Below are 24949 nucleotides of genomic sequence, written 5' to 3'. Positions count from 1 at the left end.
AGTGAGCAGTCCACATCACAAAATGATTATACATAATTTGTTACTATTGGCAGTGTCTGTTCAGGAAAGGCCAAGGACTGAGCTAGCATGAAGAATGAATTAGCTCTTACCTTTTACATTTTATTTCCTCTCTCTTTACTGTTGTAATTTTATTATCCTGTCTCTAAAACATTGAGGGGGTGAAATTATCATTCATTATAAGCACTAATACTTCCTGAAGTTGAACTAAAATGGTTAATTTTTTTTTAATGTAGGTGCCCCAATCACTGAACATCCCTACCTATCCATGGGTGTTTAATATCCACTCATCGCTTCTCTGCCAAGAAGTCAGATATTTCTGAGTACTTTCCAAAGCTTGTACCATAAAAAATCCCATTTAAATTAAAGAGGAGAGAGTGAGCTTTCCTAGCTCTCAGACAGGCTTGCAGCTATATTTAAATAGCATTAGTGTATAAAGCACTTCATGCTACAGTGTTCTGTTTTTATAAAATATTATTTCCAAAGGATTCTCAAATTACATTAAATCCTTCTTACAGTACTTGTGACAGGTATGTTTGATCAGCAAGCCTTCTTCATGTATTCACTTCCACATTAGAAGCCAGACGTATCAGTCTATTCACAGGTATTCACTATAGGAAAATCGTTCAACTCTTGTGCCTCATGGGGCACTATACACACAATCTCAGTTCGCTTGAAAGGAATCTCAGTTAATGTTGCTTAATGTTTCTGTCAAAAAGAAGGACAAAGTAAGGTAAACTGAAAGCAGCCAGTAACTGAGCTGTTTGTGACTCTGGAAGACGTTGTACCTGAACAAAGAAAAATGTTTATGTCTAGAAGCTTAGTTCTACTATGTCTGAATTCCAAAAATGACCTTTAAGTGATTTTCACACACACTCAAAAATCTTTAGTTGGCTTAGAATTTGAGTCCAGCTCTTGCCCTTTGGGATTACTCATCCTCGGAACACTCAGGACTGTAATTCTACTACTAGTCAACACAGTATCATGTTCATGTAAAAAGAAGGCAAGTGCTGGAAGCCAACATACACCTCCAGAATGTAGTGCATGCTCTGCCTTCATCTTCTTCCAGACAGAATTTAGTGACAAAGCTTACAACTTCCGTAGGTTTTCCAGGTTTGCTCATATTCATTTCAATCAGCCTTTCTTTTTCTTTAAGAAGGGGTGGTTGTCTCCCTAGAGAGGGCAAGTGCAATCAAAACCAAAACTAAGATGGCAAGCGTGGTGATCTTCATGCCCAGAAAAGGGTAACTCTGTAGGTTAGGGAGCAATGGAAAGAGGATGGGGAAGTGCTATCTGCTGAGCTTGCTACTGTAAGAAATAGATGGCTATGCACCACTTCAGATGTATTTCTCCCCAGCGTCAATAAAAGGACTTCCTTCCCATTCATTCTTCTTAGAAGTCTCATTCTAGCACAAGTGGTAAGTGAAAGTGCTTCCAACAGAAATGAGTAATTTCTCCCTTTGCCACACTTCCCAGAAAACAAGATATTTGCATCCTATTTTTTAAAGATAGCGACTGAATGAACTCAGAAATACAAGTAGTTTAATAATTTTAAGCATGTTCTGTGAAAGTACTGGAAACTCTATTTTTCCCAAAGGCTGCTTATTATAAAATCATTTCAATTTGTTTGATAACTGGGTAACTGTGCAAATAAATCAGGAACAGTTTACACTGAAAAGTCATCTGTCATTAGAAAGAGCTTAACGCACAATAGGATGTAAAGTTTGAGTGCTGTTTTGTGGTTGATCCTGTGCAAGCTCGGTTGTTTAAAAGCATATCCAGATAGACATGGCAATATTTCTCAGAGCTTCCTTTAGCTTATTACTAGCCATGTCACTCATACTAAGTATATGTTATTATAGCATAGTGTTATCTCTGCTGTATCTACCATGTATTAGAGCATTTAGCATCTCTGCATCTAGCATTAGTCATTTGAAAATACACTAGCTAGAAGGTAGCTGCCTTTTTCAGCATCTGAATTGTATAATCTCTATTTGTGTGGATTTTTTCTAGACAACAAACTTCTTGCTCAACTCCTGTGGGTAGGATTAATGGCAGAGTTTAAAGGACAAGCTGTGTGATCTATCAAAAGCGTACATGCTGAGATCTTAGAAAAACATGACCACGTTTTGTGTAATACTGTCAATTGGGGTGGCAGAAGGGTTGGATTGCTGCAGAGGCAGAAAACTGGTAAAAGTGAATTATGTATTGAATGTTGGCTTTGTGTGTGATGTGGTACACAAATTTAAGAATCTCTATTGCAAGGAAATTACAATGTAGTACAGATATAAAATAAATAGCTCACACAGAGAGCCACGTTCACACACACTTATATAGAGTGGAAATCCACTGACATTCCTGAAATTGTTACTGGGATAAACTTGGCTGATGCGTAGTAGTCTGTCTGGTGTTTATACAAATTTGGTGTGATGTATAGTCTTGGTCAGGTAATTTTTGAAACTATTATATCAGAATAAGTACATGCTTAATAAGAGATAAATGCATAAGAAGAGGAAGGTTAGGAATGGCATGGGAGAAGTCATGAAGATAAAATGCCGTACATTTCTCAACAGCAAACCTTCCTGTTGATTAAGAAGTGGCACTGATGGTATCCTTGCTTTAATGAGACTTCAAGATGAGTGATGTACACACTGATTCTTTTGTTTTTCAGCTCTTAGGCAAGTGAATAGTATAATGGTAAAGTTCTTTCATTAACTTGCACAGTTTATTCAATATTCAATGCTTTTGTTTAGTATCTAATATATACTGTTAATTTGGGAATTGTATCTGTCCTGCAACGGACATGATGAAAACTGTGTATCTTCCCCCATCTATTGTTTTATTTACCTTTATTTTGCATGTTTTCTTTGCTTCCATTTTTTCTGTTTCAACAATCTTTTAATAAAATCTTCATCTTTTCATTTTTCTCTTATTACATCGCTCTTTTCTACACATTTCTGACAACCTTTACTAATCTGACTAACATGGCTCTCTTCCCTCTTTATTCTTTCCTGTATACTATACTATGACCATTCATTAAACATCCACTTCATTGTTAATTGGTCTCATTGAAGACTGCTTTTTTAAATATACTGCCACTTTTCAAGGTTTTAGTCATTGTCTAAGCCTATAGGTTTACTACAGCAAATTGTTTAATAAATCTGTCAGCATATATGTCCCTGAGGGAAGATTCAGATGTAAGCACAATGCAATAGACATAAGAAACAATGAAAGGAAACAAAATGTTACATTTTTTAGTTGCATACATGTATTTTTGGAGAAGTGAATGAATTCTCTATATTTAGCAATTATTTAATTAACAAAGGAAATTTCTGTATGATTTCCATCTCTATCTGTTAAGAAGAGCTTCTCCTGTCTTCTGATATATTGTTGTAGGTAACTTCTGGTGTTACAAATTCAAAGATACTAAATGGTATAATTACATTACATTACAAGGATTTTCTCAATCCAGTAAGAAAAGGAGTGAATTTTGAGTTGATTTTTTTCTTACAAAGCTTATCTTTTCCATTATGACAATGACAGTAGATGGAATTTTAATTGTAAAGATGTAAGTAATATCAAGCATTTAAATAAGTGTTCTAAGGCTCTGAAAACTTCTCACAAGCATAAATAATTTTAGCCTCAAAATAATCCTGTGAAGTAAGGAAAAACTGTCTGTGTGTTCACATGCAGTTATTGAGACATGAAAGAATAAAATCACCCTCAGAGATTATTCTTCAGAGTAAGCAAGCTCTTTAATTCCCATTCATACAGGGTGGTTGTAGAAACAGGTTGGTTTTCAGACAGTCTTAGAATTTGTACATGATCCCATACTCACCGCAGCACTTCTTAAAGAAAAAATAACAGTAATGGATTTTCCCATTCCTATTTTTAAAATAAAGTTATTAAGCAAGTTAAGATGTATTTTTCTGCTTGTTTTGAACTCAGTTAGGAGTCAAATGAGAAGTCAGTAGAACTTAGAGTGCTGTGTGTCTGTTTGGTGTCTTCATCATAAAAGTATTGTTTCCCATGCCATCACTTACTCATTCAAGTTATTATCCCTGATCTAGTCATGTCATCAAGAGCCCGCGTACGAATTAGATTTGACAGAGTAAGCCTCGATCAGAGAGAGAATCAGTGAAAGGTGGATACATTTTTGGGATGCCTCTGCATTTTCTGGGCTGCTGTGTTTTGGATGTGCCGCAATGATCCATGCATTAAACTAAGAGTTTGTTTCTCTTTTGTCTTGTTGCCTAAATACCCAAGGAGTTGGTACCTCTTTGGAGACTCAATTACAGTTTTGTTTCCTGCAATTGAACTTAGTGCCTGTGCAGGTTTAGAGGTCGTTTTTATGGTCTGTGGCCAGGATACAGAACTTGAATGTTTCCTTAACACCTCATTGTATAGTCCATAAAATTGCAGCCCGGTTTACTTATAAATGTGCATTTAAAACATCATCGCACTATTATTTTGATATCAAGCAAACATTTCACAGATGAAAAGAACTGAACCAAGCTTTACAATCTGAAGGCAAAATAACAATAATTAATGCTTCTATTACTCTGTTTAAACAGAATATATATTAAGCAGAAGACAGGTAATTAATCCCACTTGAAAGAATACACACTACTCATCATTCATTTATGAATTTTTTAGTCTCTGCATGAAAACTGTATCTCAAAAAAAGCTAAAATACCTTAGGCATAGTAATAGACTAGGTTCTCCAATTCTTATTTAGATTAAATTTCTGAGAGTATATTTTTATAAGGATTACAGGATCAGGTCTGAGGAGTAGCATTAGCTGGGTGAGACCTGAACGTAGATTTATAAAGCTGGGTGACATTTTTCCTATTGTCAGCCATGGTAAGGAAATTGTATCTCATTTTGGAATGTGTGAACTACACTTTAGTATTTTTCCAATATCTGAATAAACTTTACTGTTTATTTCATAATTGTTAATACAAAAATGTGTTCATATTAGTTTAAAAATCACAGATTATTCCTAGTAGAATACATTCTGATGTGGCTTAAATATTTTGATGTTTCAAATTTGAGTTGATGGGCACATTTTTATTAAACTTGTTGCTAGAACAGCATTTACATAATATTTATAGATGGCCCCCAAAAAATTTCTTATGAAAGATGTTATCCTTTTATTTTCACTACATATGGAATATTCTGACAGCCTGTAATAAACTATTTTTTTAGAAGTTTTAAATTCCTTATCTTTTACAGACATGGTTGCAACATCATTTAAACACATTTTTTCCTTGTGAATCATTAATGTTTTAAGGTATTTCTTTTACCTCCTAGAGAAACTATATCTGGGGATTAACAAGATTGTTCACTGGAATTCATGTGGAAGCATAACTGCAGTAGCTGAGAAATGATCATGTTTCCTTTTAGTTCTCAGCAAGAGTAATTGAATGTTGAATATCTTACTAAACTCTGGACTGTGACAGTGTGTTAACACTCCGACTATCTCCTAACAGCAGGGCAATTATTTGCTGAGTGGGATTTTTATAAATCCCTTGGCAGTAGTATGTCCTGATAATTATGATGAAGTGCACTGGTCAGTGTTGATTCAGCAATCCCATCTCTAGCAAATATTTCATTCACAGCTCTCCTTCATGCTTTTACTTTTATGGCTTTTAAAGCTCTCTTACCTCTCCTCTCAGCTTGCTTAGTTTTTTACAAATTACAATGGAGCAAAAAAGGATTTTCAAGTTAAGTCCCTATTTTGTTGAAGTCTTTTCCTTCTTGTTTAACTCCTCATTAAAAGACCAGAAAGAGAAAGTAGGACTTTATTTAGGTTCTTACTGTGACAATCACTTGCAAAGTCTTCCTCCTTCAAAGCTATTTTTGTCAAGATTTGATTACTGTTAAATGAAACATTTATATTCATGATATATATTGATAATTTCAGACTTTCAGAGTTGATATGGAAAAGTAATTGAAATACAGCATACCTTTATTATTTTTAGTTAAATTACAGTAAAAATTATTTTAAAGATCTGAGGATATGCTTTCTGTTGACTTCATGCTTACATTTTATCTTCAGCTTAACTTCATTGATTTTTAATTTTGCATATGTGTAATTATTTAAAGTGCAGTACCTGCACTGTATTTATTAGGACATATTTTGTTTGGAAATTTATATGTAGACTTTAAAAGCTCAGTTAATAAATAAGAAAGAAGAATAAGAACTAACTCATTCATAAATAAAAATTCCAGCATCTAAAACTGTTCACGTTTTATTATACCACTTGGGATCACCGATCTTTTCTGAGGAACTACCAGCATAATCAACACAGCCTTGTCTTTCTCTTTCTACCTGCACATTTTTCTTTCCTTTCTTCCTTCCCTCTTTCTGTTTCTTTTTCTGCTCTCTTCCTTCATATTTTAGCTTTCAAGGCAAGCTCCTTAATAATTTCTTTGTTGTATTCTGGGAAAAAAAAAACAGTTAAGTTTTTCTCTCCATATAGAAATGATAAACGGGAAAAGACAAAAATGGATATTCTACAGCATAGGCTAAATATAGGATTGGAGTTAGAAGTAATACTGAATATTAAAAAAAAACAAACCCACAAATATTTTCTTTGCTAATGCTCATTAAATTAATATTTGTTTTCTTATGATTTTTTTTTCTTTCTTTATATGCCACCATTAATTATAAAGATAAGAAAATGATTGGGAGGAAACTAAATGATAGAGTGTTAGAAATGCAAAATGATTCAAAATATTAATGTAATGCTAAGGATGACTGGGTAACAAATGGTACATTTGCCAGTATGCTTGACCTGACACAATTAATATTCCAGGTCATGCTTGGGTTTCCATGATGGAAGGTCTGAGGCAGAGAATTCTAGGGGAAAATATATCTATTGTATAACTCATTTCTCTTTTTTTTTTTTTTTTTATTTTCCCTGACGAGTCAGAACCATAGTCTTAAAAAAAAATAATATCTGTGCTTTCACACCTCATTTGCCATATTCACCACTGGGCCACCATTCACCAGAAGGGCCTGATGGAAGGAGGTCAGTGAGAAGCTATTAGCAGAGTCCCCTCCTGAGATTTCTTTGGTCTTATTGAGGTGGAAGTTAGCATGACAGTACTGCAAATAACTCAGTTGTAGGTTTTTTAACAGTTAGCACAGATTTCCCCATAGTGTTTGTCACTTTAGAAAATTGTTCCTGGAAATGAAGTCCCAGAAAGCTGGCTTTGACAGAGCCCCTTCTTAGTTGTGATGAACATGGGTACAGAAAAATGTGTCATTCTCCCTGCAGACAAGAGGTACTTTTTGTAACCTATCATAATATTTTGGAGGGTAACATATTTTCTTACAGACTAAAGGTGTGGAAAATATTGAAATCAAAGTATGAGGTATTATCTCAAGACAGATACTCTTCCACCATCGAAAAAGCAGTATTATCTACAATGGCTTTGCAGTTGAGAGAATATTGTAAGTAGGGAAAAGATGAAGTAACGCTTTTAACACATTGTACTGGTCTAAAGAAGATATGCAAATTTATTAAGTACCAAAGGCTTTGATCCTCCAGATTCTTAAATTTCTGCAGACTGCCAGCTCCCTGCAGAGGATGGAGTAAATAGGGCATCCATCACGCACAGCACATGTGCAGGAAATTACAAAAATAAGACTCTGATTTACAGAGGTATTTAAAAATTAATGGAAGCAATTTTGCCAAACAGTGGTCTGAACTAGAAAGTAGAATCAAAGTCATCCCCTTTTCTGTCCTACCAAATTTTGGCAATTTTAAATCTAGGCCTAAAACCTTACCAGAAACCTTGGGGAATTTAGAGTAAATTAGTATTAATTTTATCTATCTAGATACTAACTCTGCCAATCGCTGTGCTATCTGTCTGTTTGAACACTTGAACATATATAATTAAAATGTAAAGTAATTAACAAGAATTGCTTATTTAAAAATGCACTTCATAATCAATTTTGACCCAGATCTTACAAAAAATTTCAACGATTTTTAAGGTGTTCAACTGGCCTTGCTAAAACTCTGAATCTGTCTGCATAGTTCGTACACTCTCTGTATGTTTAACCTGATAATAGGTAAAAAAAAGAACAACAAAAGATGGCTCTTTGTTAATACACTATTTCAGCAATAATAATTCAAAAGACACTGCCTCAATGTATTCCCACACCTATTATAGCTAATTTTGGTGTCATTAAAAGTGCTAAAAGCCAATCCTATTTGTGCACCTCAAGATATTCAGCAACATTTCACAGTATTTGAACCCTTTATTAACTAGAGTTTTTTCTACTGCCAAACATTTAAACAAACAAGTGTCAAGTAGAATATACATAGTATCTCAATATAGGTGGCAAAATGCAGGTTCAGAAAGACATTGTATTCATGGAGACATTTATACTTGCATATATATATATATATACACACACATATGACTAACAGAAGCAATACCATTTCTTTGAGTCATAGAATCATAGAATGATTTGGGTTGGAAGGGACCTTAAAGATCATCTAGTTCCAACCCCCCTGACATGGTCAGAGACACCTCCCACCAGACCAGGCTGCTCAAAGCCCCATCCAGCCTGGCCTTGAACACCTCCAGGGATGGGGCACCCACACGTTCTCTGAGCAACCTGTTCCAGTGTTTCACCACCCTCAGAGTAAAGAAATTCTTCCTAAAATCTAATCTAGATCTACCCTCTTTCAGTTTAAAACCACTGCCCCTCATCCTATTGCTACAATTTGTGATAAAGAGATCTTTATTATTTATTATTTTATTTATTTATTTATTTTATTTATATATTTTATTTATTATTTATAAAGAGATCACAATTTGTGATAAAGATCTTTCCTGTAGGTCCCATTTTAGTACTGGAAGGCTGCTATAAGGTCTCCCTGGAGCCTTCTCGAGGCTGAACAACCCCAACTCTCTCAGCCTGTCTTCATAGCAGAGGTGCTCCAGCCCTCTCATCATCTTCATGGCCCTCTGCTGGACTCGCTCCAACAGGCCCATATCCTTCTGATGTTGGGGGCCCCAGAGCTGGATGCAGTACTCCAGGTGGGGTCTCACTAGAGCCGAGTAAAAGGGGAGAATCCTTTCCCTCAACCGGCTGGCCACGCTTCTTTTGATGCAGCCCAGGATGCAGTTGGGTTTCTGGGCTGCAACTGCACTTTGTCAAGTCATGTTGAGTTTCTCATCAACAAGCACCTCCTCAGAGCTGCTCTCAATCCTTTCTCTGCCCAGCCTGTATTTATGCTTGTGTGTTTGTCCAGACAGCACATTACTTTAAAGTCATGGCCTGTATTTCTTCAGAGGAAAGATGTTTACATTATTTAAGATGTTGTATCTTCCCACTTTGGGGAAACAAAAACCAAAACCCAAATTTGTGCTATATACATTGAAATAATTTTTTTTTTGGTTAAAATTTCCTACCCAATTTCCTCTTCCGCTTTTCTTTGAGTTTTCTTTTTTAAATAAAAGGCTTTAAAAGGGGTGTAAATTTTGGGTGTATGTAGCCCTGATCTGGATTTGCTACTGATCTGTTGATCAGTATCTGACATCTGATCTCTGACATCAGAGAGTCATTTCTATGCCATAGTGGTTTATTCTAGATCATCCTGATTCTCAGTGCTGCACATGGAGATGTTTTTCTTCTTGAAAATGTTTACATTTTCAGCAACGTTGTAGTTTTCTATAAAATACGTGTTTCACAGCTGTACCATGAGAGAGCAGTATCTCTCCCACTAGCTGGCAACCTCAGCAGATGCATGGCATGGCTAGAACACAGAGCCTCCACGTTAGGCAGGATTCAACAGCTGAACACAAATGGCATAGGAGTGGGTGGAAAGGTGAAGTAATGATACAATGAACAGTTCATTGAAATGTGAAAAAAAAAAAGGTAGTCACAGGCAATCACCTTTCTATTTTGCTGTCATCATGAGCGAAGGCAAAAATTCGTTGATCAGAAGGTAGGCAGATCCAATGGCCATGGTAGGACTAATGCATGACAAGCCATAATGACCACAGCATAGAGTTGGTTAGTATGTCTCCCACATGCCATCTAATTTGTGTGGAAGACCTTAACTTTTTTATGTTTGAGAGAACTTGTGTAACAAGTATATAGTGTAAATGCATTCAATAATTGTGGAACAGTGCAATAAAGCTGAAGACAACATATGGAACTTTTGTTTATGTAGCGCTTAGAGGTGTTCACAAGTAAAAACATACTGGGCTGATAAGAAAATTGCCATAGGACAATATCTGAAATATTACAAAAATAATAACAGCATCAGGAGAATCTGTAACTTCATGAACTGTTTATGTGAGTAAGAGCCAGACTTGAAGAACCAAACTTTTAAGATGCAGCTGGATTTTACAGATCATACATATGGACCTGCAATGTTGCATTCACTCCAGTGGTTCTACTTGCCTGCTATTTGAAGCATGGATCCCTGCTATTTCAGTCTGGCATCCTGAAGAGCTGAAGGCACAACCAGTGGTTGTTTGGCATACATATGTTTCTACCATTTATCTCTATTCAAGTCTTCTTTCCCATTACACATTTAGACTGATAGTGTAGTGGATAGTTTATAGGATTTGCACTAAGAGGGGAACATATAACAGAGTTCCAAAATAAATTGTCCTTAGGGCCAGATCACTTACAGAATTGAAGAATACGTATAGTAGAATTTTGAATAGCCCAACAATATTTTGAATAAGCTACCATCTCTGAATATTTTTGTCCATTAAACAATAAGTTTTATATGGGCCTTATTTAACTGTTTTGACACAAGAAATTGGAACTTCCCAGTAGGATACGTTAATGAAAAATGCATTAGAGCTAATTGGGGAGTGTTCAATCCTACCAGCCCCAAGAGATTAATACTTTATGAGGAGGCTGATGCTCTACTTAGTTTTCTCGTGGGTCCTCAGTAGTGTTCCAATGGAGATTTTAAACATTTTCTCTTTTCTTTATCTTTCTGACATCAGGAAACTGATTTCTTTTCCTACTATTTTGTGTCAATAATTTTTAACAATTAAAATTATAATAAAAGCAAAGAACAATATATTTTAACTGAGCAAATCTACTTTAAAGGTCTTAAGAATACTCTGAGTAGACTGTTGTGGGATATATAATTATCCTTAAAGCAATTCAGTATCTTTAAATTAATTTTCATCAGGTGTATTTTGAGCATATGTCATCATTTTATAGGAGATTTAGTGGCTTTCTTCAATACGGTATAGGAATTCTCATGTTTAACAGTTTATAATTAGTTCAGTAAACTCACATATGTCTATTTGAGAATTGTTTATATACAACTGATAAAATCCCTACATTTACAGGAATGATTTGGGAACAGGCTGTCACATAATTTTGACTTCCCAGATATTCACAGAATGTTAATGACATAGATTACTAGTTCAGAATCTGAAATGTATACTTTATATTAGTAATTGTTTTATTAGATCACACTAGTGATGCGATTAATGACGTATCTTGAAAAAATAAAATATCAAATTCAGTGAAGAATGAATCTTTCAGTTGAATTAAAAATTCAGAAAATTTTATTCTAAATTCTTGTTTTTCACAAGTTTTATGCTATTAAAACTAAATACATTTGACTAGTGGAAGGAATTTAATACGAACATTTTGTCGGAAAAAAACAATTACTGGTTTTTCGTATTCCATAATTTTTCTTGTATTTCCCCTTAATTAATCACTCAGCTTTACTTTTAAAAATTCTGCGGTTGCCACTGCCTTAGTCCTCATTGTGAATTAGCTAGCACAGAGTTTAAAGGGACAAGAGTTATATTCCCTTGCATATTTATTTTGCTCTTTAAATACGTGTTTGGAAATAAGAGGTGATATATTTTTGTTCCTATTTCGTACAGGAATTTAAATTGGAATCTAATTTAAACTTTAAATTTCAAAACAACTACAATACTTTGCCTTTAAACTTTATGCAAATTTGTAAACATTTGATTATTTTTTAAGGGAAAACTGGCATGTTTCTTTGACTACTGTTTTGGAAAGTGGAAGACTAAATGTGACTGAATGAAAACATGGGTTTGAGATACAGGAAGCTCTTCCTTCCATAAAATTAAAGTTACCCCCATTTGAAGGGCTGAAACTCAGATTATACATTACATTATCCTATTTAAACCCTTTTGTAACTGTAATGCAATGCTAAGAGATGCATTTAAACTATAGATCTATCCCATGTAGTAGTCGTCAGAGACTTCGTGTAGAACTGTTTGTTATATAGGGGCTTTTTTAATTGATTTGATTTATAAAATAAATGCAGGAATGAGTTCTAAGTTAGTTGAAGTCAAAGATAACTCCATCTTCTGCTTAGATTGCAGGTATCTACAATTCACCGCTCAGAAAATCCCCAGATCCAATGGAACTGCTTCTACGGAAGTCAAAGCCATTGAGCCACAGACAGCAGCAAATGAAGAGTCCCTTCGCCTATGAGCTCTATGACTGGCCAACTTGTAAAAGGCCTCCGACTTTCTCCACAGCACAGCCACTACCACCTATTGGCAGACAGAAACCTCAGGTAACATTTGTTAGTGTCTCTGAGGCAGCCTTTGTGTGTTTCTTTTGTCAGAGATTATCATCAAATATCTTGAGTTGGATCATCGAGTCCAAAAATCTCGTTTGTGGATTTGGTTTTTATATATAGGTCTAGTGCTTGCAATCAGGATATAAAGTCTTTGAAACAGGTTTGTCCTAAAGAAAAAGAAACATAGGTGGTATGTAAAAAGAGGGAAATATGATTCTTTAGACTTTACTTGTGTTCTTTGGGGAAAAAAATATCATTTCTGATATTTCAAAGGGAAGACCTGATATAATTGAATATCAATATTATGATTCATTAGAGGTAGAATACTTAATTTCCAATTTTAAATCAATAAAAATATGAGAAATTAAAGGTAATGGGACACATTAACCAAACTGTGATAACTTTTTCCTCTTTTTGGAATTGTTTTCCATATGAAGGCCAAGAGACATCCTCTCAGTATAGAACAGTTCCTGCTTTTTTGTGTCCACTAGCTGCACGTCAGCTTTAATTACAAAAAATTCTACATTTTGTTCTGCATCACAGACAAGTTGCCCGGCTTCCATTCTTAACTGTCATGGTGTCAATTTTAACTTTAGTTGATGTCAAGATACGTTGCAGATAGCTTTTTTTTCTATTCCATAAGTTAATGGAGATCTCTGAGATAATGCATCAGAGTAAACATCCCACAAGATGGCAAAACAGTTTTTGCCACCTTATTATCAAAACCTACTGGAAATGTGCCCAATATACACAGCAGATAGCCTTTTGAGACCTTTATGTTCCTCACTGAATGATAGTACAAGGATATGTAGCTTTTGCCAGTAAATGCCTGGTACAGGTACTTTTGGGATAGAAGTATTCTGTCTTTCCCTCTATCCTGAAGAATTTTTCAGTTTGCCCAATCTACTGAACCTCCTACTTGCCTCACACATACACTTTCAGTGCCAGTTTGACTTTGAATTACCACAATGTCTTCAGAACCTCTTACACTTTTTTTTTTATCTGTCCTATATTTAAATTTTGTCTTCCATATTTAGCTTGGAAAGACAATGCTTCTGAATGAGTCCCTCTCAGTAACTTTTATAGAAGCTATCATTTAGCTAGAGAAATTAAACAACAATAATGAGCAATAAGCAATGTATAATATATCTTTATCGGTATTTTACTCGTCTGAATCAATATGGTTATTTTCAGTATATTATTACAGCCCTTGGCAGAGGTGATCTGAACACAGTCTTAAGTCTGAACTACTGCTGGCTTCAAACTATGTGTACATATGCCATTTGCCACAATTTGCCTGTGGTTTATTGATTGCATCCAAATTGTTCTTCAGTGGGGACAGCCGTGGGTGTACTGGCTATTCCACACAGAACAGGCTTTTCTCATCTTTACGTCAGGACTGACTTGTCTGTATCAGTGGTGGGACTTGAAGGTAAAGGCAATTGGGTTAGAGCACGAGGCGAACATGCAGGCCTGCCGGAATACCTCTGTAGAAGTAGAGGTGAGCCACACGGAGATCCACACTGCTTATAACAGTAAGAATCAGCTTCGGGGCAATTCTCCGCCTTTGTCCTTCCCTCCTCGTGTTCTCCCTACTGTGACTGCTTGAGCTTTCTCATTGAATGAACTCGTTGACTCACATTAATATCGAGACAAAGTGTGAGTCAACAAACAGTTTGGGTGATCAGGGAGTTTGGTGTTGAGATAAATATGACATTATAGCTTTACCTTCTGGGACCAAAGGGGCCATGATGGTCCTTCAGTGGGATGTGTCTGAATGCACTGTCTCTCAGGACAGAGGGAAAGATTTTGCATAGTGGACGTGGTGTAGGAGCCATGCTTTTAAATAAAGAGGGAACTCAGAGGTTTTCTGTTGTTAAGTTGCTCTTGTAAAATCTCTTTGCTGTATACAAAGTATTTTACAAGCTTCTGTTTGGATTTCTAATATTTTATAGACCTTTCGAAGTTCAGACGCACACACAGCAGTTGTGCACAGATAGCCTTTTAGAACAAACCAGAAGAGTTCAGTTTATTTTCTGCACCTCAAAGAGGGAATTTACTATATAATACTTTAATCCTTTCAGTACCCTGGGATGTACACTGTGGGGTAAATTTTCAAAGCACAGCGCGTGGATTTAGCTGCGCGACTCTTATTGATGTTAATGGGAGTCACACGGCTAAATCCCTGCACAACACTTTGACAATTTAGGGTTGTATGTCTAAGAAAAGGACACTGGTTTGAGCTGATGAAACAGCTGGAAATGAAAACCCATCAGAACGCATCATCCTAAAAGTTTTCTGGTGTGACAATAAGGAATTTAATTACTAGATATACTTGTGTCCTAGTTCTCTGTGGTAACACTTTTTGGCACCAAGCTTTTTTTTCTAATATTTATATGGCCCACTGTGAGTCATTTGTTACTTCACTGTTCTTTCAGTTATATAAAATTTGTATTGCACACAAAGTTAGATATTTTATATGGTAATGTCATTATAAATGTTTAAAAGAACAAAAATTAGCTATCTATCAGCTTTCTCTTAGGGAAACGGGTATTTAGCAATTTATAGGCAAGCTCTGTGTGTGTAAGACAGTGTATTTAAAAGAAAAGTTTTAATGATACTTATACATCAATTAGATCTATCATTTTTATTACTGAGTTAACTAGAATTACTATTTGATGGAAACATAGATAATGCTAAAATTAGTCATCTGTTCATTAAAAGGCATTAATAAAAGAAAGCACATTGCCATTTTTAAGGAACTTTTTGCATGCCGTTAGCTCTCCTGGAATGGGGGTGGTGAAGCACATTTGATTTCATGTTGATCATAATTTTTATCGCAAGTTTCTGATTTTATGGTAAAGTAGTAAGAATGCCGATCTGATAACCTTTATTTGGCAGACCAGGCAGTAGTGAGAAGATTTATGCTACTCAGTATAAATTCCCAACATAGAAGACAGAGTTGTGTGATTTGCTTTCAGGATGAAAAGCTGTTGATTGATTCCCTCCCTTCCTTTCCTAGCCTGACCTCCCCAGGAAGATTTCCATTTTGAAGCAGGATGCCCAAAATGCTTGCAGGCACTCCCAATTTGAAAAGATTTGTAAGCACCGTTCTACCTCAGATTCCACAAATCTCAAAGTTAATGTTGTAAGATGGAAATCACAGAATCACAGAATGTTAGGGATTGGAAGGGATCTCTAGAGATCATCTAGTCCAATGCTCTGCTAGGTAAATGGGTTTTTTAGAGGTCTTGTCATCTTAGATATACTTCTTAGGTAGCTATTGCTAGGTAAGTTTCTTCAAATACATGATCCACAGGGATGGAAAAATCTGCTGGGAATGTTTAGAATTATCTTAATATTATAAAGTGTATGTGGCACTTTCATTAGTGATGACACAGCCTTGTTTGAGAGACCTTTGCTTAGTTACACTGTTACCCCCCTCCTTCCATTACTAGTTGGACTCTGTTAATTTCTTTTGAACTATGGATTGAGAAAGAGTTAGAAGGTCTTGGAAATTAAAGTTGGAGAAATATCCTTGCTTGGATATCTGATTTGGCCCCTACCCTGATGGAATATGAGTCAATATTTTACAATGAAGAAGAAATATTCTGAAAGACTGTTTTCTAAAAGCAAACATATTTATCTTGCTATTATTTGACAATAGTACATTTCTTTCTTCTTTGTTCTGTATATCCACTTCATGCAAACATCTTGCAATACAGAATATTAATTTTTATTGCAAATTTTAAACTTTCTTTCTAACTTGATAATCACATTATGTATTACTAGAACATTGCTTACTAGTTTTAATGACCTGTCCTAGTATCAATTATTCTCTCACAGGCGATAACACTTTTAATTCTTTTTTTAAAGACTTACTGTGATCATATTAAATTAAAATATTGGGTTTTTATGCAGACTTAGAACATAGAAGCAAGAAAATACCTACAAGAAGTGTAATTAAGCTCACTTGCTTTCTAGGATCTTTAAAAAGATCTCCAAATCATGGTGCTGTGCCTTTAAAAAGTAAAGTTCCGATAAAAATCCATTAACTACTTTCAAATATAGCAATCCTCCTGTCCAGCTGTGAAAAGTACTAGATGATACTTATTTGCCATTTGTGTTATTTACGGTCCATGACTTTTATGGTAACTGGTTCCTATTATTGGTTTCTATTAATGTAAAACATAAGTGAACATAAATGAGGCGTGAATCATTTCTTTTTATTAGCCCCACAGTCTTCACTCAGTGCTTGCAGTAACTCCAGCTGTGACTTGTTAGTGATAACCTATTTAAAGAAGGATATCTTTAAGAATAGAGGCTGTGATTAGGATTCTTTGTCTGTCCATAGTTTCAGAAGGTTTCACTAGTTCATTGCAGGATCAACAACAATGAAAATAAAATTAAAAAATACTTAGCGACACTTCTAAATCCAGAGCTGCCACTAAACTGTCCTGAGCATAATATGTCACTAATTATACTACAGGTAAGTTTTTACTGATTAGTACTAATAGCAAGTCATAGGATATGTCACTTTGAAAGGACTTCCTGCTGCTGTTTCTCTGTGTTGTTAAATGTTAGATGCTGATGTGATCAGCTATTAAACAACACACTCTGAAAAAAAGATATATATGCGTGTATAGAGAGAGACTTGTGAAAGAATTATGAGCTTTCGTTTTTCTGTTAAGAATAAGGAATTTAATGTGGAATTAGACATTTTGAAAATCGACTATATGCCTTTATTATTGAAGTCATTAGTTTGAATTGTATCAGAAGAATTGGGTCTTAAGTCATGTATTAAGTTCCCTTCCAGGTAGCTTCGCAGTTAAATTGAAAAAAGCATGTCCTTTAAGGTAAAACACTTTTTGTCCTATGAAAAGGAAAACACTTAAGGTATCTGCTTCAGCAGAATCTAGATACAGTTAATACTTGTGTATCAGATTTCATTTCACCAGTATTTTTTTCCAAGGAAAATTAAGTTTTCCTAATAACTTCTAACAATGTATTGTTTTAAAATAATAAATATTTATTAGTAGTAAAATAAATCCAGAGTGCACACTTCTCATTCTCTCTTTGGAGCTTTAGAGCATGTTATCAACCTTTGTGTTATCCGTAACTCTCTACAAAAATAAACTGCTTTAATTATTTTGGAAGAAAAGTCTTGCTACACTTCCCAGACATTCCGTGTCCTCTTTCATCAGTGATGTGTCATGAATAAAAGAAGGAAAGAAAAGAACTGTAACCCCACCATAAAACACTAACATTATCCTATACCTTTCAGGGGCCTTTCCGCGATACTGCTGAAGTATTGCAGCAGCGCTACAAGCCTTTGGAACCAACCTTGCGAGTGGCAGCATCAATCAATTCACCACTAGAGAAGGCCAGAGAGGAAATGAAAAAGGAGGAATGGAGAAATTGTATACATGACAATGAGTAAGTTCTTTGTTTTTTCCTATATTGTTATGAGAATGTTTTCTTTATTCTGTTGCTTTCAGAAACCTTTCATGCCTGACAAAATAAAATGTCAAACCTGACAGCTTACTAGCAGACATTCTATGTACGTACTTCTGAATTCTGTGTCTTTAGATTATAAACTGTTCAGGGCAGAGACCTTATCTTGTAATTGTGTGACATGTGCCATCCATATCTATGAATCTGTAGAAGAACTTGTAGTAATAGTAATATGTGATGCAACAGATGGGCTTAATGGGAAATAAGAAAACAAGTGCAAATTCTGTTTTGCCACATGCACCTTGCCAAGGAAAAAATACTGTTTCAGTCTTCGTATTCAGGGAGCTTACAGACTATGGGAGGAAAAAATGGTGTTGCATGCCAATGAGACTTGCTTTCTCTCCCAGTCGACTACCAAAGCTCACTTGGAAAGGAAGGGAGCATATGTTGCACATGTTAGAACGTGATGCAAAAACGGTAATCATCTTTGAAGCAGTTTGGGTTCCTAAGCCATAGCATCTGTAACATTGTTAGACAGGCCAATTCTTTTCCATACAATCCCAAATACAGGCATAATCCATCCCAAAAGATTTAAGGCTTCTTTCCCAAAAGATCTAAGGCTATTGCCAAAATATTTTCAATTTTTTTCTTATCGTGATGTAACTCTTTTGTCTAATCATAATAAAAGCCTATTAAGTCACCTGCTCTGGCTTTGTAGCTAACAAGAAAAAAATTGATGTTTTGTCAACTTTTCCCTTGAATTCACTGCTCTTGACAATCCTTTGACACTTCAATACCAGAATTCAGGACAGAAAGGAATCACTTTTCCTCATGAGCAGGCTGTCATCCACTGATTCACTGGGACATGATGCTTTGCTATCTTTGATCTGTTTCAAGCTTTTATATCAGATCCATGTTGCCATGTGTCAGCTTCAGAACTGTGACTAGAATGCCAGAATCAAGTGCATTGGCATAGTTTGGCTTTTATGTTTTTATTGTTGGATTGCTTTCTTTGCATTTTCCTTGATTTAATATTAGCAGTGACTTTAAATGGAAATTCTACTCAAAAACAGTTTTGCAAGAAAAATATCTCTTGGTTCAGCTACTTTTCCACTTTTAGGTTGTGTTATTTTTTACATTTGGTGCCAAAAATGAGATATAGTACTTCTTATTCCTTTCATACCAAAAACGTAACTGAGTTAAGTCACAAGTAAAAAGGTACTTCAGCTTTCTATTCCTCTCAGTATTCTTTCATATATTGGGATGAGAGGGAAGCAGCTTAACTTTCACATATCATCTCAAATCTGGGCCATTTTTTAAAATTACTTTTATTTTTAGCTTCTGCTGTTGAAACTTAAAAAGAAAAAATAAACAAACAAACAATCAAAACATGGGGTAAAAATTAACACTCTAGCTCTCATTTAAAGGGTTCATTTCACTGAATAAGTTTTGATTGATGCATTCTAAGTGAGGATGGATGATATATTTCATTTCTAGGCATGGCTGTATTGCCGTTTTAGTTTGACAAGGTTTACCCCAGACATCACTGTGTCAACAGTTTCAGAAGGTCAGATCTTGTAATAAATATTTCACTCTTCAGTGACTGAATTGTGAAGCTTTGGTCTTGTACAGTTTGAATTTGGAGTCTCCAACTTTGACAGATATTAATTGATCAGGGATCTTTATTTACCTTATGGGTAAGGAAACATTTGGTGCCATCCTTAGTGCAAAGAAACAATGCCCTAACACCAATGATTCTCAGCTTCGTGCACGCTAAATGCATAGTGTGTTATACATTTCCAGGCTGTGATCATTCCGTTTGTGCTTCATATTCAACCAACCATGCAAGGGTCACATCTGTAACCTTGAAGAGGTGATGACAGAGTTACAGGTCATCATCAGGACTAACACTTACTAGTCATGCTACAGCTGCTGTGTGGGATGCCGGTCTCCAGGGAGAAGTCAGCAAAGGGTTACTCAGATCCTACAGTAGTTTTTTCTCAGCAGTGTCCATTCTGAATTGACAAATTTCTGTCTCTTTCTATGTAATTGTGTACTTTGGGACTGTATTTCTTCCTGATAGTGCTTCCTATGCTGATTATTCTCCTATTTTAGAAAATAAGGAGAGAATGAACAGCGGAAGTGTGTGGCGTTGGTTGAGAAAGCTTGTGTTTGCATAAAATAACAAACTGAGACATTGATCTATATATTTCCAGAGTGCGTATTGTGTGATATCTCTAAAGACAGAAAAATTGTCTATGTATACCTGCAATTTCCAACAACATTCAGAATTCCCACTGGTCTCAGGATTCTTTAAAGTGGTTATATGTTTTCTCTAATTGTTTCAAGTTCTGAGAAAGTTTTTGCTTCTGATAAAATGCAGAAATAATTGAAAAAGCTGTAAGAGTTTGAGGCAGGTGGAAGCAGCACAAATGAAAGCAAGAATGTTGTACTTGCTTAAAGCAACTGATAGAATTTCTGATTTTTGCAATGAAAGAGCAACTGTGTAATCTAGCCTAATAAGAATGATTTCTTTTTCTCATGTAATTGAAGCTGTTACTGCCTTATTGTGCTGTTTTTCATCCAAATGAAGTGATTTCCCCCTCCACTTGGATAGGAATGACAATTGGACTCCTTCAGGATGGCCACTTAATAAACTTGTGTCTACTTTGAGACACCAACTGCTGGATCCAACAGACTTAGATCACTAAGCATGAAAAAGTTCTTTACTCAGTTGCATGCAGCTGCATGCTGGCCTAATTTTCCAGAGAACAAAAATGTAAATTATTTTCATTAACTTTGCTGAAATCTGTCTCACGTAATATGCCTCATACTTCAAAGTATACTATTAAACATCTTTATAAACTCAACGTATATCAGAATGAGTTGCAATGTGGTGATAGAATAGGGATAAATCAGCAACACTGTAAGGCTGAGGTTTCCTGATTTATTGTAGTCTTTCGGTGTGACATCAGGCAAAGCATCCCAGCTTCTGGCTATGTCCGTGCTCAGTGCTGCACTGAAGATAGCCAGGCTTGTCCTGAACACACTGGTTCCCTTGTGTGCAGCAGAGTGCAATGTTTGCATACCCTGCCTCTCACTCTGTGCGAACATCGCAGCACCAAGCTCCTCATGGGCTTAATCTCAGCAAGATAATGCTTTCCTTTAGAACCAGTTTAGGTGCTTCCGTGCTACGCAGTGCTGTTCATGGAAGGTACGCTTACAGAGAAGTTAATGGCCTAAATAAGCTCTATACTTGGAGAGCATCGGTGTTATGAGCTGCCTGGTATTAATGGTAATAAAATTTAAAAAGCAAGTCACTTCAAGATTTACGATTTTAAAAAAATCTTTTAATTTCCACATCTATAAGATCACTTTACTGTATTTCTGACTTAGCTGCAGTGAAAATGGCTACTAGATTTTATGTCATACAAATAAAACATCTGAAAACTTTTTTCAAATTATACTTAGTTTTTCATATGCTTTGCAACTTCAGCAATTTGCATATTTTCTGGACTGTTATTGTATTATGATAAACAGGGATTATCATATATTTTCAGATAATGTTTTCTTAACAATTCAACTTCTATTTGTAACTCTTCCATTTATTTTAATTACTAGCACAGTGTGCAACATTTATTAATCAGCAGAGCCTTTTTAAGTTAAAATACTAAATTAGCTAACCCCATTAACACAGAATACTCCAAACAAGCAGTAATAGGAGAGGTAGTTACTGTGCAAATCGTATTATACATGCGGGTGCTCTAGGGCACAGTTAAGCATGATTACCCTCTTTTGATCCAGTATTCCTCTGCTTCTTCCAGCTAATTTCCACTGGAAATTTACAAAGTAGCGCCTTCATTTTTCCATCTTAATTTTTCTAATGAAGTTCTGGTACTTCATAACACTGGGGATGCAGATAATAAGTCTGTGTATAATTAAGAAGTTCCGGAATTTGCTGCAGAAGAGATCTCTTTTACTTCCTACAAGAAGTAGACTATGCTTCTCTGTGCCACTTTATCACAGACAGGAGTTAAACAGCCAGAGGCTTCTTAGATTTACTGACGTTAGGATAAAAGTGATTGATAGTTTATTGAAAAAGTATGTATTTAGTATATTCCCGTAGAAAATATTTGTAATAAGGCACCCAAGAAAAGTATCTTATGGCAAAAACATGGCTCTAAACGTAATCTGACTAGCTATGTTCAGTAAAACATTCTCTCTTTAGTTTTGTAAATATCACTTTGATTCTCTTTAGTTTTGTACATTACACTTTGATTTTAATATGCACTCATTATGAACTAAATAATGGCTGTCCTGCTGTAGTCGTTTTGATATGGAAAACCATTGTGCTTCTTCCTTTGTTCCCTGAGTGAAAAGATAGACACTGTTGGATTTGATGAAGAAATTACTTCAGGTATTATCCAAGTTTGAAAGCTTAAAATTAATTTAATGTTTTATTTAAAGAAAAGAAAAAGTTAAAAGGCTCACAGCTTCCTGAAAAGGAAGCATAGCTTGTTTGGAGTTAATTGTTCATGGTCTCATTCAAAGTGAGATAAATTTTTTTTTATTTGAATTAGATAAAGACAACAAGGAATTGAATTGTTATTGCATAGAACCACTTCAGGTAAAAATATAAGAACACTATCACACATCTAGAGTTAAGATTTTGGTAGTATTTTTACTTCTAAATTACAAAAATGTACAGTACATACAAATACTATGAAAGCTTGAAAAACCACGTAAACAGAATATTCCTTCTAGTTCTCTGGTCTTAATATTTCTTATTGTGCCCTGGTAGTGCAGCATGTGTGGCAGTCTGGCAGTAGATCTACTGCCATTCTCAGAAGCCTGGGTAAAGTTTGAAGCATTTCTGGTATGAGGATTACAGGCTTGCACTGCTAGACTGCTGGAATTTTGCCTCTTGGGCTGGTCCAGAGAACCTGCTGGAGGACCGCTTTGGTTTTTGCTGCCATTTCAATTCAAGAAAATGTGAATGCCTCTGAACTGTGTCCTGTTGGTGGGTACCACATAGCATTGGGATGCTGCCTCCCAGCAGTAAGTAATGGACCTGACAAATCCTCCTTCCTGTTTGTGCTGCTGCTCTCTCCTCTCACATAGCCATAGCCCAGTACCTACTGCTGCTTCTGTCATCACAGATAATCCAAATGGAAAGCTTTTAGTGTCTAAAAGGCCTCCCCCTTCTCCTGCCACAATAGTGAGAGATATTACAATAAAAGAGTCAGAATAGAGGGAAGAAATGGTAGGTGAAGAATGCAGGAAGAAAGGTCATGAGGAGGTAAAAATTTTGGGGGAAAAAAAGGATTAGAAAGATGAAATTAATAGTAGCAGGGAGGTGCAGGATAGGATGAGTGAAGGAAGAAAGCAAACTATTTTTATTTTTGTTAACAACAAATTTCAAGGGTATCTTTCAAAATTTAAATACATGCCACCAGCAGCTGTCAGGTCCAGGACTGGCTACTAAATCGAGGCTTCTAGGTCTTTTTATGCTAATTAGGTTCAACGTAGTGTGGTCCTGGCAGCAGTGCAGCTGGCCTTCAGTACCAGTGACATTGCCAGCTTTGGTCCTGGTCCTCCCTCGGCTTGTTTATGTGCATGTAGTACTGCTATTTGTAGAACCTGAGATAGTTTCTCATTTTTTGGTTCCAACTCTTTCCCCCTGTCCCCTGTCTTGAATGTATTCTTTGGCATATCTCTCATTTAAGCTTTTGTGGTGGGTGAAATGAAATAATTTTTCATTTTGAAATTTATTTCTTTAGGGCAAGTTCACCTCCCATTTAATCATCAACTTTTTGAAAGGCTCAGTTTATACTGATTATGTTTTATGGCACGATATAACACCAATATGGAATTTAATTCTTCTTTGATCCTGCTACTTCTGTCTCTGTCATATTTACTGAAAACCTTCAAGAATTTCTGAATTTATACTTACATCATAAGAAAAAGCTGAAACCCAGATGTAAGAATCCTGTGAGTGAGCTTTTTTGGGGGGGGGGGGGGGGAAACTATTGAGGTCTAAAGTTGTGCAGCTGATAATGGCATCATACCACTGTCTGGATTTAATTTTCTTCTCCTTCCATCACTCTCTTCTGTCACATTCAGAGCACATACTGTCATTAATTTGGGGAAAAGCTGTGTCAGGTGTATATATAGAGCTACAGAACACAATACCATTACTGAAGTGTTTTGCAGTGCTATTGCTTTTTACTGTTGTTACTGGTTGTGGATGTATAATGTCTTTTGTATGACTCCCATTAATTTGGTTACCCTACTTGAACATTAAAACAATTTTTGTGTTTTTTAATTACTTATTCACATAGAGTAATGAAAATTGTTACTTGCTATAAACAGACATTGAATTTGCAAATATGTGATCCTTTCTTCCAGTTAGACTGTTACCACTATAAGGATCTGCCCCCTTGGCTCTGACAGCAGAACTATAGACAGAAGGAAAAAGAAAATTTCTACTTTAGACTACTTTAAAAATATAATAGGGTATAATAATATAATGTTCTTTCATTTCAATTTTAATATTCTTTATTGTTCAATTTTCCTCAAAAATTCATAGTTGATTTAATTTTTTTTTACTCAGCCATAGACATACATTTCAGGCTGTATGGCACATAATGATCTTAGAGGAGATATGCAGAAGATCCCATTTGTGTTAAACTACATGTAGAATATACTGTTAGATGTATTTTAAAGTGTTACAATATGTATTTTTTTTGCTTGGAATCATGGTAGAACATAGATTATTCTGATTATTTTTTTGCCAAAAAGACAAAGATTAACTGATCCACAGTAAAATCAAAATGTCTGTGTAGGAAATGTTATAAGGAAAACTATAATTACTTTATCCTCTACTTTCCTCAAGAATTATTTTTTGC

General features: G+C 35.5%; 1 protein-coding gene across 4 annotated transcripts in view; it reads left to right on the top strand.

Moving 5' to 3' along the window:
- Window positions 1-24949, top strand: part of SPATA17 (spermatogenesis associated 17) — an 88328-nt gene that overhangs the window by 39511 nt on the left and 23868 nt on the right. For all 4 annotated transcript variants that reach the window (XM_074579320.1, XM_074579317.1, XM_074579319.1 and 1 more), the window contains 2 exons: window positions 12378-12581; window positions 17872-18023. In XM_074579320.1, the coding sequence (XP_074435421.1) occupies window positions 12378-12581; window positions 17872-18023 (356 nt within the window). The remainder of the gene's footprint in view (window positions 1-12377; window positions 12582-17871; window positions 18024-24949) is intronic.

The sequence above is a fragment of the Larus michahellis genome, chromosome 3 (genome assembly GCF_964199755.1).
Source record: "Larus michahellis chromosome 3, bLarMic1.1, whole genome shotgun sequence".
NCBI classification, from domain to species: Eukaryota; Metazoa; Chordata; class Aves; order Charadriiformes; family Laridae; genus Larus; species Larus michahellis.
This window is presented reverse-complemented; position numbering and strand designations above follow the sequence as displayed.